The 13,256-nt window shown below is 40.2% G+C and overlaps 1 protein-coding gene across 1 annotated transcript; it reads right to left on the reverse strand.

Moving 5' to 3' along the window:
• Nucleotides 1-342: 342 nt before the first annotated feature.
• LOC128051135 (olfactory receptor 10H4-like) lies at nt 343-1,281 on the reverse strand. The gene has a single exon (XM_052643627.1). It carries the CDS (start codon nt 1,195-1,197, stop codon nt 343-345), a length of 855 nt encoding a protein of 284 aa, XP_052499587.1. The 5' UTR covers nt 1,198-1,281.
• Between the last annotated feature and the right edge of the window lie 11,975 nt (nt 1,282-13,256).

The following is a 13,256-nucleotide window of genomic DNA, read 5'->3' on the forward strand; positions in this document are numbered from 1 at the left end:
TTTTTTAGGGGGGTGGTGAAGGGACAAAATCTTCTCTTGATAGTCCATTCAAGAAGAATCATGTGCATCAGGGACCTGACACATCCTTGTGATTCTGCTCACCTGCCTATAAGTAGGTAGCATATTCCTAGGCATAGATAATGGGATACAGTTCATCACAGTGGATATAAACAAGATATTATGATGGCTTGAGGCTATAAGAGGGGGAATATTGAAGAAAGTCAAATAGCTACTATGATCATACTCCTGAGGAGTGTGGGTATTTTCATATACCTGTATCATCACAAGAGTTCTATGAAGAAAGGCATTATTGTCTCCAACCCTTCTACCCTGTACTGGTGGTTAGGAGTTTAGGGGACAGAAAGTTCTGCGGAAGCTTCTCTTTATGGCATTCTTCAGCTCCTTATTCCTAAGACTGAAAATAATTGGGCTAAGAAAGGGGGTGAAGACTGTATAAGTGGTGGTAATCAGAATGCTACTGTCCATAGAATGAGAGCCCTTGGGCTTGAGGTAGATGAGGGAGGCAAAACCGTAGTGCACGACCACTATGGTGAGGTGGGAGACACAGGTGGAGAAGGTCTTATGCCGGCCCTCGGCGGAGGGGATCCTCAGGATGGCAGCCACGATGAAGACATAGGAGAGGAAGATAAGGAATGAGCACCCCATTAGGGCCGTGACACAGACCAGGATCACACCCAGGGTGAGAGAGGCTGTGTCCCTCCCACAGGCCAATTTCAAAAGGGAAAAAATATGGCAGAAAAAATGGTGAATCTCATTGGACCCACAGAAGCTGAGGTGAAAAATGATCAGTGTCACCATCATCCCCACAAGTGAGCCACCAGCCCAGCACCAGGACACAAGACGGGCACAGTCACGGGTGCTCATGAGCACGTTGTAGCGCAGGGGGTGGCAGATGGCCACATAGCGGTCGTAGCCCATGATCATGAGCAGGAAGGAGTGGGTGTAGCCAAACGTAAAGGAGAAGAACATCTGGCTGGCACAGGCCACAAAGGTGATGGAGCGGTGGGTGGAGAGCATGTCGGCCAGCATGCGAGGGGTGACCGCAACAGTGAACAGGATCTCGGAGATGGAGAGAGCACACAGGAAGAGGTACATGGGGGTGTGGAGGCTGTGCTCCCTCCAGATGGTGCCCATGATGAGCAGGTTGCCCAGGAGCGTGAACAGGTACATCAGCATGTACAGCAGGAAGAAGGAGGGCAGGAGCTGCTGAGGGAAGTGGGAGAAGCCGATGAGGATGAATTCAGACACTGTGCTGTAGTTCTGAGCAGACGAGGATGCTGCATCTGGGGAGATCAGAAAGAGAATGAAGGCACAGTGGTTAAAACAGAGGCACCCACATACATTAAAGACCAACTGAAGAGCTCTATACTATACGGATGGAGAAGGAAATGGCAACCCACTCCAGAATTCATGCCTGGAGAATCCCATGGACAGAGGAGCTTGCCAGGCTACAGTCTATGGGGTTGCAAGAGTCAGACACAACTGAGCGACTAAGCACATACTATACAGAGAAGTTGGACTTCCCTAGTGGCTCAGACAGTAAAATATCTGCCTGCAATGTAGAAGACCAGAATTTTATCCTTGGGTTGGGAAGGTGCCCTGGAGTAAGGCATGACAATCCACCCCACTATTTTTTCCTGGAGAATTCCATGGACAGAGGAATCTGGCAAGCTACAGTCCATGAAGTCACAAAGAGTTGGACAAGACTGAGCAGCTAACATTTTCACTTCACTTCTTTTTTCATACTGTACAGGAAGTCCTCAATGTATGAACCTTCAAGTTGTAAACTTTCAAAGATACAAACCTGTGTTCAAATGTCCGCTCACATAAGTTAGTTCACATATTTGGTGAGACCTGCTATACTTTTCAAGGTACTGTGCTCTAAGATTAAAAATGTTGTCTTTATTTTTGTGTTTATTTATTTTCTATGTATTTTTTTGTGTGAAAAGTATTATAAGCCAGGAGATCCAACCAGTCCATTCTAAAGGAGATCAGCCCTGGGTGTTCTTTGGAAGGAATGATGCTAAAGCTGAAACTCCAGTACTTTGGCCACCTCATGTGAAGAGTTGACTCACTGGAAAAGACTCTGATGCTGGGAGGGATTGGGGGCAGGAGGAAAAGGGGCAGACAGAGGATGAGATGGCTGGATGGCATCACTGACTTGATGGACGTGAGTTTGAGTGAACTCCGGGAGTTGGTGATGGACAGGGAGGCCTGGTGTGCTGCGATTCATGGGGTCGCAAAGAGTCAGACACGACTGAGCGACTGAACTGAACTGAACTGAATGGTACAGTATTGTATAGACAGTTGTGTTAATTGGGTACCTAAGCTAACTTTGTTGGGCTTGAAAGAAAATTACACTTATGAATACACTCTGGTAATGGAACTCATTTGTATGTAGGAGGCTTACCGTATATCCATTTGCTTAACTTCTCTGGGTCACACAGTCTCCATCAGTAAGTTGGAATAAATCATTATAGCTTTTGCAATTCAGCATTGTGATAAACATCAGTGAATTAAGTGCTTAAGACATAGTTTTGGTTCCTGGGTGTTTATTAATAGTGATGGAAAGAAATAGAATATCCAGGTTTGTAATCAAGACAGACATATATGATCAGGGTCATAATTTCTTGAATACTGTGCCTGTTCTAGATTGGATTTCGGATTTATAAAAATGTTTTTTTCTCTGAGAGATTTTTCTTATAATTGAGTAACCCATTCGTCTTTATTTCAGTACTGTCTTTTAGTACTGAATTCATTTCTGCCATTGTATCCTGTGTGCGTGTATATGCGTGCATGTTAAGTTGCTTCCAACTCTTTGTGACCCTATAGACTGTAGCCCTCCAGGCTCCTCTGTCCATGGGATTCTCCAGGCAAGTGTACTGGAGTGAGTTGCCATGCCCTCCTCCATGGGATCTTTCCAACCCTGGATTGAACCCACATCTCTTATGCCTCCTGCATTGGCTGGCAGGTTCTTTACCACTAGTGCTACCTGGGAAGCCTGTGTCTGCTCAGTCACTCAGTCATGGCCAACTATTTGCAATCCCATGTACTGTAGCGTGCCAGGCTTCTCTGTCCACGGAATTTTCCAGGCAAGAATACTGGAGTGTGTTGCCATTTCCTACTTCACTGGGATGCCTATATATGCAATCTGAAGAGAAACCAGATTATTGTATATATACATATATATATATATATATATATATATATATATATATATAGTGTATATATGTATGCTGCTGCTAAGTCGCTTCAGTCGTGTCTGACCCTGTGCGACCCCATAGACAGCAGCCCACCAGGCTCCCCCATCCCTGGGATTCTCCAGGCAAGAATACTGGAGTGGGTTGCCATGTCCTTCTCCAATGTATGAAAGTGAAAAGTGGAAGTGAAGTTGCTCAGTCGTGTCCGACTCAGCGACACCATGGACTGCAGCCTACCAGGCTCCTCCATCCATGGGATTTTCCAGGCAAGAGTACTGGAGTGGGGTGCCATTGCCTTCTCCGGTATATGCGTATGTATGTATATATATATATATATATATATATATATATATATATACATACATATATGGAAATTGAAGAGAACATTTGCCATTTCCTACTTCACTGGGAATCCTATATATGCAATCTGAAGAGAAATCAGATTATTGTGTGTGTATATATATATATATATATATAGTATATGTGTGTGTGTGTGTGTGTGTGTGTGTGTGTGTATATATATATATATATATATAAAGAAATTGAAGAGAACATTTGAAAATAAAAGGATGGGTAATTATATGGCAGGCAAATGTTCACCAAAGGAAAATGAAGAAGCAATGCTGAAAGCAGAAAAAATGTAATTTGATGAAATAATAATCATAAAATCTCTGTTACCATATGCCAGTAAAAGGAGCCAGGTTCCCTGGAGAAGTGGTCTGTGCATGGATGCAAACCTAGAACATCTCTCCAACAGTGCAATGGAACTTTCACTGAACAGTGTGTTAGTGCTAAAGGATACTGGAACCAGACTGAAAATGTGCCCATTGGCATAGCTGAGCATCAGAGAGTGATCATGTGCAGACGATGGAGGAACAGCTAAAGGATGCCAAGAAGAAGCAATTAGGAAATCCAGAGGTGAAAACTTTCAAAGTTGAATCTCAGCAAGCCAGGGTCATGAAAAGTGTGAAGAGAAATTCAAGGGACATAACAATCACATCCAACATAGGGTACGAGATTTGATGTGGATTTAGATAATCTAGTTGTAAGGTGTTATTAAGGATATAGAGAAGATTTTGATTTGTTATGGGTGAATGATGAGGTATTAATAATTTGAAGAGATCATTCTTAATTTAGTTATTAACTTTAAGTATGAGCTTGCTATTTTGGCTATGAAGGAAAATATTAGTAGCTTAAATACATACTGAAAGTAAAAAATTACACACATATGCACACCAAGGAAGAAAGAAGAATATTTTATGAAGATTATTAGAACATTGTAGCAACCTAGTAGATATAAATAACTTATATAGCTGACTCAATGGGCATGAATTTGAGCAAACTCTGGGAGACAGTGAAGGACAGGACAGCTTGGCATGCTGCAGTCCATGGGGTCACAAAGAGTCAGACATGACTTAGCAACTGAACAACAACACAACAATGTACCCTAGATAATTAATAAAGAAATAATGAACACAACTTTCAGTGAAATAGATTTGAGACAGAAATATATAAATTGAAACTAGATAGGTAGAAATTAAAACTGAGGTTTCAAGTTTTCATAGGATTCAGAAATGTAATTTGGGAATTACTAATTATTATGAAATAATAATATTCAGACATTAGCCCCTGAATATACTTAGGCTCTTCACCAAGCAGAGACTAAACATAATTTTCAACCATATACAGAATTTTAACAAAACTTGGCCTTCTGTTTGGACATAGAGCAAACCTCCATACACTTCAAAGTATAAATATTATATAGATTGTAGTGCATTAAAATTGGAAATCAGTAGAGAAGAAATGTCCTTCCAAATTCTATAAGTTAGGAACTCAATATAATATTAAATAATATTTTTTCTGTAGCAAGTCATAAAATGAATGAAGAAATATTTATAATTAAATAATTTAATCATCATATGTCAAATTTATAAGCTAAAACAGTACTGTCATGGAAAACATATTGCTTTAAACATACATATACATATATGTCATAAGACTTTATTCAGAAAACATATCATCCTTAACACAGCCCAAATCAATCAATTGGAAAAGATTAATAAGATAGAAACAAGGAGAAAATTGCCAATGAGAAAACACAAGACTAAAACTGGAAAATACAGAAATAAATGACATTTCTAAATCAATGAAAATAATAAGAAAAATATGTTAAGAAATTCAAAACAATAAATGAAATGAATGAATTCTCAGAAACATGTACAATTTCAGAGCTTATTCAAGAAATAGACACCCTGGATATTCAAATAAGTTTTAAAGAATTTGAAATGGTTAAAGACCTGCTCTTTCTATAATCATTAACCCCAGTGGGTTTATAAGTGAATGCTCATAAATTTTTAAAGAACAGTTGATGAATACTTTATATATAATCTTCAAAATATAAATAAATAACAGAAAAATAGTTGAAATCTACCATGCTCATTTCATCATGTTAATGTAATATTGATTCTAAAACCAGGTCAGAATGTTTATAATTATGGACTCACTTTACCTATTTATGTAGATTTGAAAATCCATTATATGATATTACCAAGTCAAATGAAATAGTATAGTAAAAGGATAAGAAAGCTGTGGTACATATACACAATGGAGTATTACTCAGCCGTTAAAAAGAATTCATTTGAATCAGTTCTGATGAGATGGATGAAACTGGAGCCGATTATACAGAGTGAAGTAAGCCAGAAAGAAAAACACCAATACAGTATACTAACACATATATATGGAATTTAGAAAGATGGCAATGACGACCCTGTATGCAAGACAGGAAAAAAGACACAGCTGTGTATAACGGACTTTTGGACTCAGAGGGAGAGGGAGAGGGTGGGATGATTTGGGAGAATGGCATTCTATCATGTATACTATCATGTAAGAATTGAATCGCCAGTCTATGTCTGACGCAGGATACAGCATGCTTGGGGCTGGTGCATGGGGATGACCCACAGAGATGTTATGGGGAGGGAGGTGGGAGGGGGGTTCATGTTTGGGAACACATGTAAGAATTAAAGATTTTAAAATTTAAAAAAAAAATACTGAGCCAAAAAAAAAAAAAGAAGAAAAAAAAAATCATATAGTATGATCAAGTGGTATTGGTTTATCCCATTAATGACAGGATGCACAGCATCAGATAACCTATTGTGTGATTAATCACATAAACTAAAAAAATTATATAAGTATTTTGATCAAGTAAAGAACATATTTTCTAAAATTCAACAATTGTGATTTTTTATTGAATTTGACATATAAGATATCAGTTTTAGGTGCACAACATAATGATTTGTTATACATCTATTTATGACTTTTTAAAAATCCTTTTGCCACATGAAATCAAAGGGAACTTTCTTAGCTAGATAAAGAGAATATACTACAAAACTAAAAAGTGGTATACTAAGTGGGGAAGTTTATGTGTATTATTTTAGGATCAGAAGCAAGTCAAAGTTACTCACTGTCTCTGCTGTTCTTTAACATGGAACTGAAAGTCATGAATGATGCTACAAGGAAAGAAAAAGAAAAAAATGTATATAAGTATTGGAAGAGAAGAGACTTGAGCATCTAGAAAGATAAAAGAGTTGAGACACAATATGTTAGTGCAGTAAGAGAGTGCAGTGCTGCAGAAGGTGAGATCAGCTTCCAAAAATCATAGTCCTTTTCAAGGTATTACACCAGTAACAATCATTCAAAATATACAACTTAAGTTAAAATCAAGATAATACTCCCAAAGTAACACACATTATAAACAAACAGCTCTCAAGCATTTTGGTCTTAGGATCCCTTTATTAAAACTCCAAAATTATTGAGGCTCTTAAAGGGTATTTGTTTAGGTGGACTGTAGCTATCAATTTTTACCATATTAAAAGTTAAAGCAGAGAATCTTTATTTAGTTAGCACATTTTAAAGAATAATAGTAAACCTACTTCAAGCTAATAATGGTAACATTTATATAAGAGTAATTCCATTTTCAAACACATTTAGCGAGAAGAATAGCCTTGTTTTACATTTTTGAAAATATGCCTGATGACTGCTTTATAAGAGAGAGTTTGATGTTTGTGTCTGCTCCTTCATTTAGTCTGTGGTAAATACATTATTTTAACTGAAGCATATGATGAAAACACATCCATACCTGTAATTGGAAAGGAGCTTCCCAGGTGGCTCAGGTGGTAACGAACTCCCCTGCCAAGGCAGGAGAGGTACGTTCGATCTCTGGGTCAGGAAGATCCCTTGGAGTAGGCAATGGCAGCTCACTCTGGCATTCTTGCCTGGGAAATCCCATGGACAAAGGAACCTGGTGGGCTACGGTCCATGGGACCATAAAGAGGCAGACACGACAGCACCCACACAATGCAATTGGAAAAGTAGGACATGATGGACCCCCAGAAAATGTCTCTGGGACCCTCATCAGTCCTCATATCACACTTTGAAAACCTCTGCTATGAAATACCTAGGAGTTAACAAAAAATATTCAGTACCTCCACAGACAAAAAATCTAACCACTAATAAAAATCTGAACATACTCAAATGAGCGAATATTGTAGTGATGCCAGCTCTCCTCCAAATTATGAGTGCAACTGCAGTTACAATTCCAGTGTATTGACTGTGAATTTGATAAAAATCAGGCAAAAATACATTATGAAAATAAAGTCAGTACAAAACTCTGCTAATGTTATAAAAATGAACTAAGCAGGAGAGATATGCCCTCCTAGATAGCGAGACATGCTTTAGTCATGGTCATTTGATAAAGTGTGAAACCTGGAATAGACATAGACACTCATGAATTGGTTTGGCTATCTCAGAAAATATCCTTTCATTATTCAACATCTAATATATTATTAAGGTGGCAGCATGAATGTAAGGGGAAAGATGGATTGTTTACTCCTTTGTGGTGGGAAAACTATATTTTATGAAGCAAAATAAATTTGAATTTCTGCCTAAGACCACATGCAAAGATGAAGACCATTTGGATTCAGGACCTAAATATTAAATATAAGCCATAAAATGAAAAGGAAAAAGTAGAAGAGAATTACTTTGTTGATTTTTAAAACCAGAAACATTCAAGTGATTTTTAAAACATTTGAAAACATTGACATTAAGTATTTTTGTTCCACAAGGGATATTTTAGATAAAATGATCTGGCAGATGAAAAGTTGGGAAAAAAAATAAATTCCCTTCTGTTAACACTGACAAAGGAATACTACCTAGAAGAAGAAACAAGTGGGAACTTTGATACAGATATGAGCAAAGGATATGAGCAGATAAATCACAGAAGTTACCAATGAAAATGAAAAGATGCTCAGAAAAAAGGGGGGTCAAGGTGGTTAATGGAAAACAGCAATGGAATTTTATTGCATACAACAGCATTTAATTCCCCAAATTATAAAATTCCATGTCAACTGGACTATGGGGCAAAAGAATCCTCCTATGCCACTGCTGAGAATGTAGAATGGTGAAAATTCAGAATATACAAGCTCTGTACACCAGCAAATTTGATCCTAAGTCTATCTCTACTTCTTAAACTTATTTACAGGGAAGGATGCAAGAGGCTGGGCTTCTCTGATAGTTCAACTGGGAAAGAATCCACCTGCAACATAGGAGATCCCAGTTAGATTCCTTGGTTGGGAAGATCCTCTGGAGAAGGGATAGGCTACCCACTCCAGTATTTTGGGGTTTCCCTGGTGGCTCAGACAGTACAGAATCCGCCTGCAATGTGGGAGACCTGGATTTGATTCCTGGGTTGGGAAGATCCCCTGGAGAGGGGAATGTCTATCCACTCCAGTCTTCTTGCCTGGAGAATTCCATGGACAGAAGAGGCTGGTGGGCTACAGTTCACCAGGTTGCAAAGAGTCGGATGCAACTGAGCAACTAACACACACAAATGCAAGAGGATGTTCCTACTAGCATTGATACTACAGTAGGGGAATTGGAAAAGTTTGTTGGTCACAACTGGGGAGAGTCCAGGTAAAACGGATTGGATGCCCAAGCAGATGTTAGATGTGTGCCTAACAGTGTAAATGAAATTTTACAATAAAATGGAGTGAATCAGGCAAAAAACAGGATGACCTCTCCAGCATAATTCTTTTTGGGCACATTGAAAATGTAGAATGTGAAACTATTCTGTGAAACTGGCACAGTGGATACATGTTATCACACATTGGCAAAACCCGTAGAATGTATCACGCAGAGTGAAGCTTAGGGTAAACTTGGACATTGGTTAATTATACTGTATCTATATTGGTTCATCAGTTGTGACCAATGGACAACATTAATGCAACACATAAATAATAAAGGAAGCTGTGTGCAGGAAAAGGAGGTAAGTGGGAACCTGCTATACTATCTGATCAGCTTTTCTGTAAACCTTAAACTTCTCTAATAAGCCTCATTAATTTAAAAAATAGATAAAAATCCATTTAAAATTGCATATAGAGAGCAATATATAACTTTCAAGAAAACATACAAATGTAAAGTACACATGAAGTATTTTGAAACGATTGTCAAAACAAGAAGGAAATGGGGTGAAAAAAATTGGAATACATTCATGAAATATGAGAAGGATCTTGGGCAAACCCATGATAATCAAAGCTGCAAACTGGAAATACCATTGACTCAAACCTCAACAGCTGAAGTCCATAATGAAGTTTTTAAAATATATTTTTACGAATAATTTGAGTTATGTTGCTGTCCAGAGCTCCTAAACTCCTTGACTCTGAGACAAGGCTCCCCCTCATTGCATACCCTAGTTGTCTCATTAAGGCATTGTCTCAAGAATCCCGCACAGTAAGGGTCAGCCTGGAACTGGGAGGACACAGAATCGCCAGGACAGTGAGAACCATAGCTGGAGTGAAGATGCTCTATGGAGTGAGGAAGATGCATTTATGGCCAAAAAAATTCTTCTGACCATCTATGCACTCCACCAAGAAACCAAGACATTGATGTCAACCCCCACGAGGTTGATCCAACCTCTGCTCGTTTCTCCAGTCCCTGCCTCACTCCTGCAGTCTGCAGTGTCAACTGCCTTCCATGCTTCATCCCTCCACTCACTCAACGTTCTCCTTCCCCAAGAAGTGCTCAGTTTCCCCCACTCCTCTGCATTCATGTGGCTCCAACCCCTCTCTCCTGAACCACCCTCCACACTCCTCCTCTGTCCCCTCCTCTGCCCCCACTCCACTCTGATTTCCAGAGAGAATTTTCTGAAACATGCACAAGGTAAGCAGTCCTCAGACCCAGGGTTCAAATTCCTGCTCCCACCATGTATCTTTGAGAAAGAACTTTAGAGCTCTGAGCCTCCTCTCTGAAAAATCAAAGTTCCTAGAGAACTGCCTTCAGTGGGTCCGTGAGGATTCACATAAAGGGCTCAGAGTTTACCTCTGAGTAAAAATAAATAATATTTAAATGTAGTTATCACAGACTTTGAGATGGTGCTCCTTCTGATTGGTTTTCTGCCATCCTGTATCACATGTCACCAGTTGCCCCATTCTAAACTCATGGTCTCTGACCTCACTGGAGTACTTCGTCTCCCTAGTAGCCATACAACACTGTTCCCCCTACCCAGAGGAGGCTGATCCAACCTCCACTCTCTTCTCCAGCCCTTGCCTCACCCCTACAGTCTGCCTTCCTGCCTCCAGCTTGGTGGAATGGCCATCATCCTTGAGACTGGTCTCTCCCAATTCCTCTGACAGGTGAACAGAATTCTGTTTCCTCTGGTCTCACAGAGAATGGTTCACACACAGGTGTTGAGCAAACATCACACACATCACCGAGTACATCCAATTCATACTTATGCCTTCCCCCAGAGTCTCCCCTTAAGATTAGCGCCAGCCCAAGACACAACAGCTGAGACAAAACATACCTAAAGCACAATTTCTCAAGCTCCCACTACTCATGATATCATTTCTTGGCTGTCCTCATTGCGCAATGCTTAGCAGCATCCCTAGTCTGAACCTAACAGATGCCAGGAACATCCCTCCCCCACAATGAGTCATAACAATCAAAAATTATCAAGACATATTAATTTCTAATCTATGTGCTTTCTTCTCTGCAATCACCTTCTGTGTTTTTTCAGCTTAACTCTATTGAGGTTTTCAATGGCTAAGTCAAAGATCTCTTTTGGTAAATGTCACATTGCACTTGAAAATAAATGGGTTATTTTCTAATATCTTTTGATACTAATTTCTAACATAATTCCACAGTGATAACAGAACAGACTCTATGATTTCAGTGCCTTTAGACCATGAAATTTTTGCACCCTGTTTTATGTTCCTGGATATCTTCCAGTGTCTCCTAGGTTATAGTCTATGGGAACTTGAATAGAATTTGTATCCTGCTGTTGTGTGAAAATTGCATGCATCTTAATTATGTTGAGTTGGTTCATGGTGCTTTTCAGCTCTACTATACCCTTCTACTTTTCTAGCTGTCCACTCTATTAATTTTTGAGAGTTTGATATTGAAACTCCAACTAAAAATCTTAATTTATCTACTTAAAAAAGTTATTGTAATAGATAGCATAACTAAAGAATCCACCTGCAATTCAGGAGACCCAGGTTGGATCCCTAGGTCAGGAAGATCCCCTGGAGAAGGGAATGGCAACCCACTCCAGTAATCTTGCCTGGAGAATCCCATGGAAAGAGGAGCCTAGCAGGCTACAGTCCATGGGGTCGCAAAGAGTCAGACATGACTGAATGACTAACACTGCTTCCTGAAACTTTGTTCTGTGTTCCAAGTCTCCTGTAATTGTGTTATCATGCTTTCATAATTAAAAATAAATAAATGAAATTTTAAAAATTATCAAGATATATCCAAATGTCCAGTGTCAGGCAGAATCACCCTGGGGTGAGAACTGCTGACCTAGAAGCTGCAAAGGGCACCTAGGCTAAGCAAAAGCTAGGGACGCAGATGGGCAAACAGGAATGATTCCCAGGAGCCTTCCAAAGCTACAGTCCTCTATTACTACTCTTCTCTCTGGCCCTGACCTCATTCCCAGGCTGAGCAGTGCTACCAACAGCTGTAGAATTCTGCTTTCCTACCCTCTCCCTCCTCTGCTTGAGGGAGGTCCTTCTTTGCCTGAGTTGCCTCTTCCAAGAAATGGCCAGCAGGGAAGGGGAGAAGAAGCTCTCCTGCTTGTTGCTGTCAGCAGCATCCACAGGCAGGTGTGGGGACAGATATAAGTTCTCCTGGAACAGATACACTGTGCTTTATCCCTGCTGCGGGCTCCAGGAGACTCTTCCCAAGAGCCCCTTCATGAAACCTACCTGGATGTGCAGTCTTCAAGGTCAGGAGATGCTGGAGGAACCTCAGCAGGCTTTCTGGGATCTGCAGTCTCTACTTCCTCCTCCACCTACCCATTCAAAGTGAAGACTCCTTGTTGCCTCTCTCTGACCCCGGAGACCTCAGCCCTTACTGAGGGTAGAGAAGCTCCCAGTCTTGGGGGAGACAGAGCTGGATACAGATGCCTTCAACCGCTTGGGGGTAAAGGTACTGTCAGAGGGAGAGCAGGAACACAGAATGGGAATCCAGGGCTGTCCCCTTGGGTAAGGGCAGTTGGAAGGCTTCCCAGAATAAGGGTAATTTGGAGTTGAGTCTTGGAGAGTGGTTTTCTCTTGGGGTCAGAGTGTAAAGAATATGCCTGCAATGAGGGAGACCCAGTTTCAATCCCTGAGTTGGGAAGATCCCCTGGAGGAGAAAATGACAACCCACTCCAGTATTCTTCCTTGGGAAATCCCATGGACAGAGGAACCTGCCTGACTACAGTCCACAGGATCGCAAACAGTTGATACGACTGAGCAACTAATACCTTACTCTTGAGTAATATAGGTGCGCTGTCTTCTAGCCAAACTGGAAAACCTCACCTTCTTCCTGATCAAGTTCTACACTATCCCCATTGCCATGCTGATTCAAGCCAGGAAGCCTGATGTTAGCATAAGCCACCCTAGGATAAAATATAATAATTTGATCCTTCAGTTTTTGCCCATGGTTCCTGACAGTCAGCTTAGGAGTGATAGTATCTTTTTTATGCTGGTTGCTGATGAAATG

The sequence above is a fragment of the Budorcas taxicolor genome, chromosome 7 (assembly GCF_023091745.1).
Source record: "Budorcas taxicolor isolate Tak-1 chromosome 7, Takin1.1, whole genome shotgun sequence".
Classification (NCBI taxonomy): Eukaryota; Metazoa; Chordata; class Mammalia; order Artiodactyla; family Bovidae; genus Budorcas; species Budorcas taxicolor.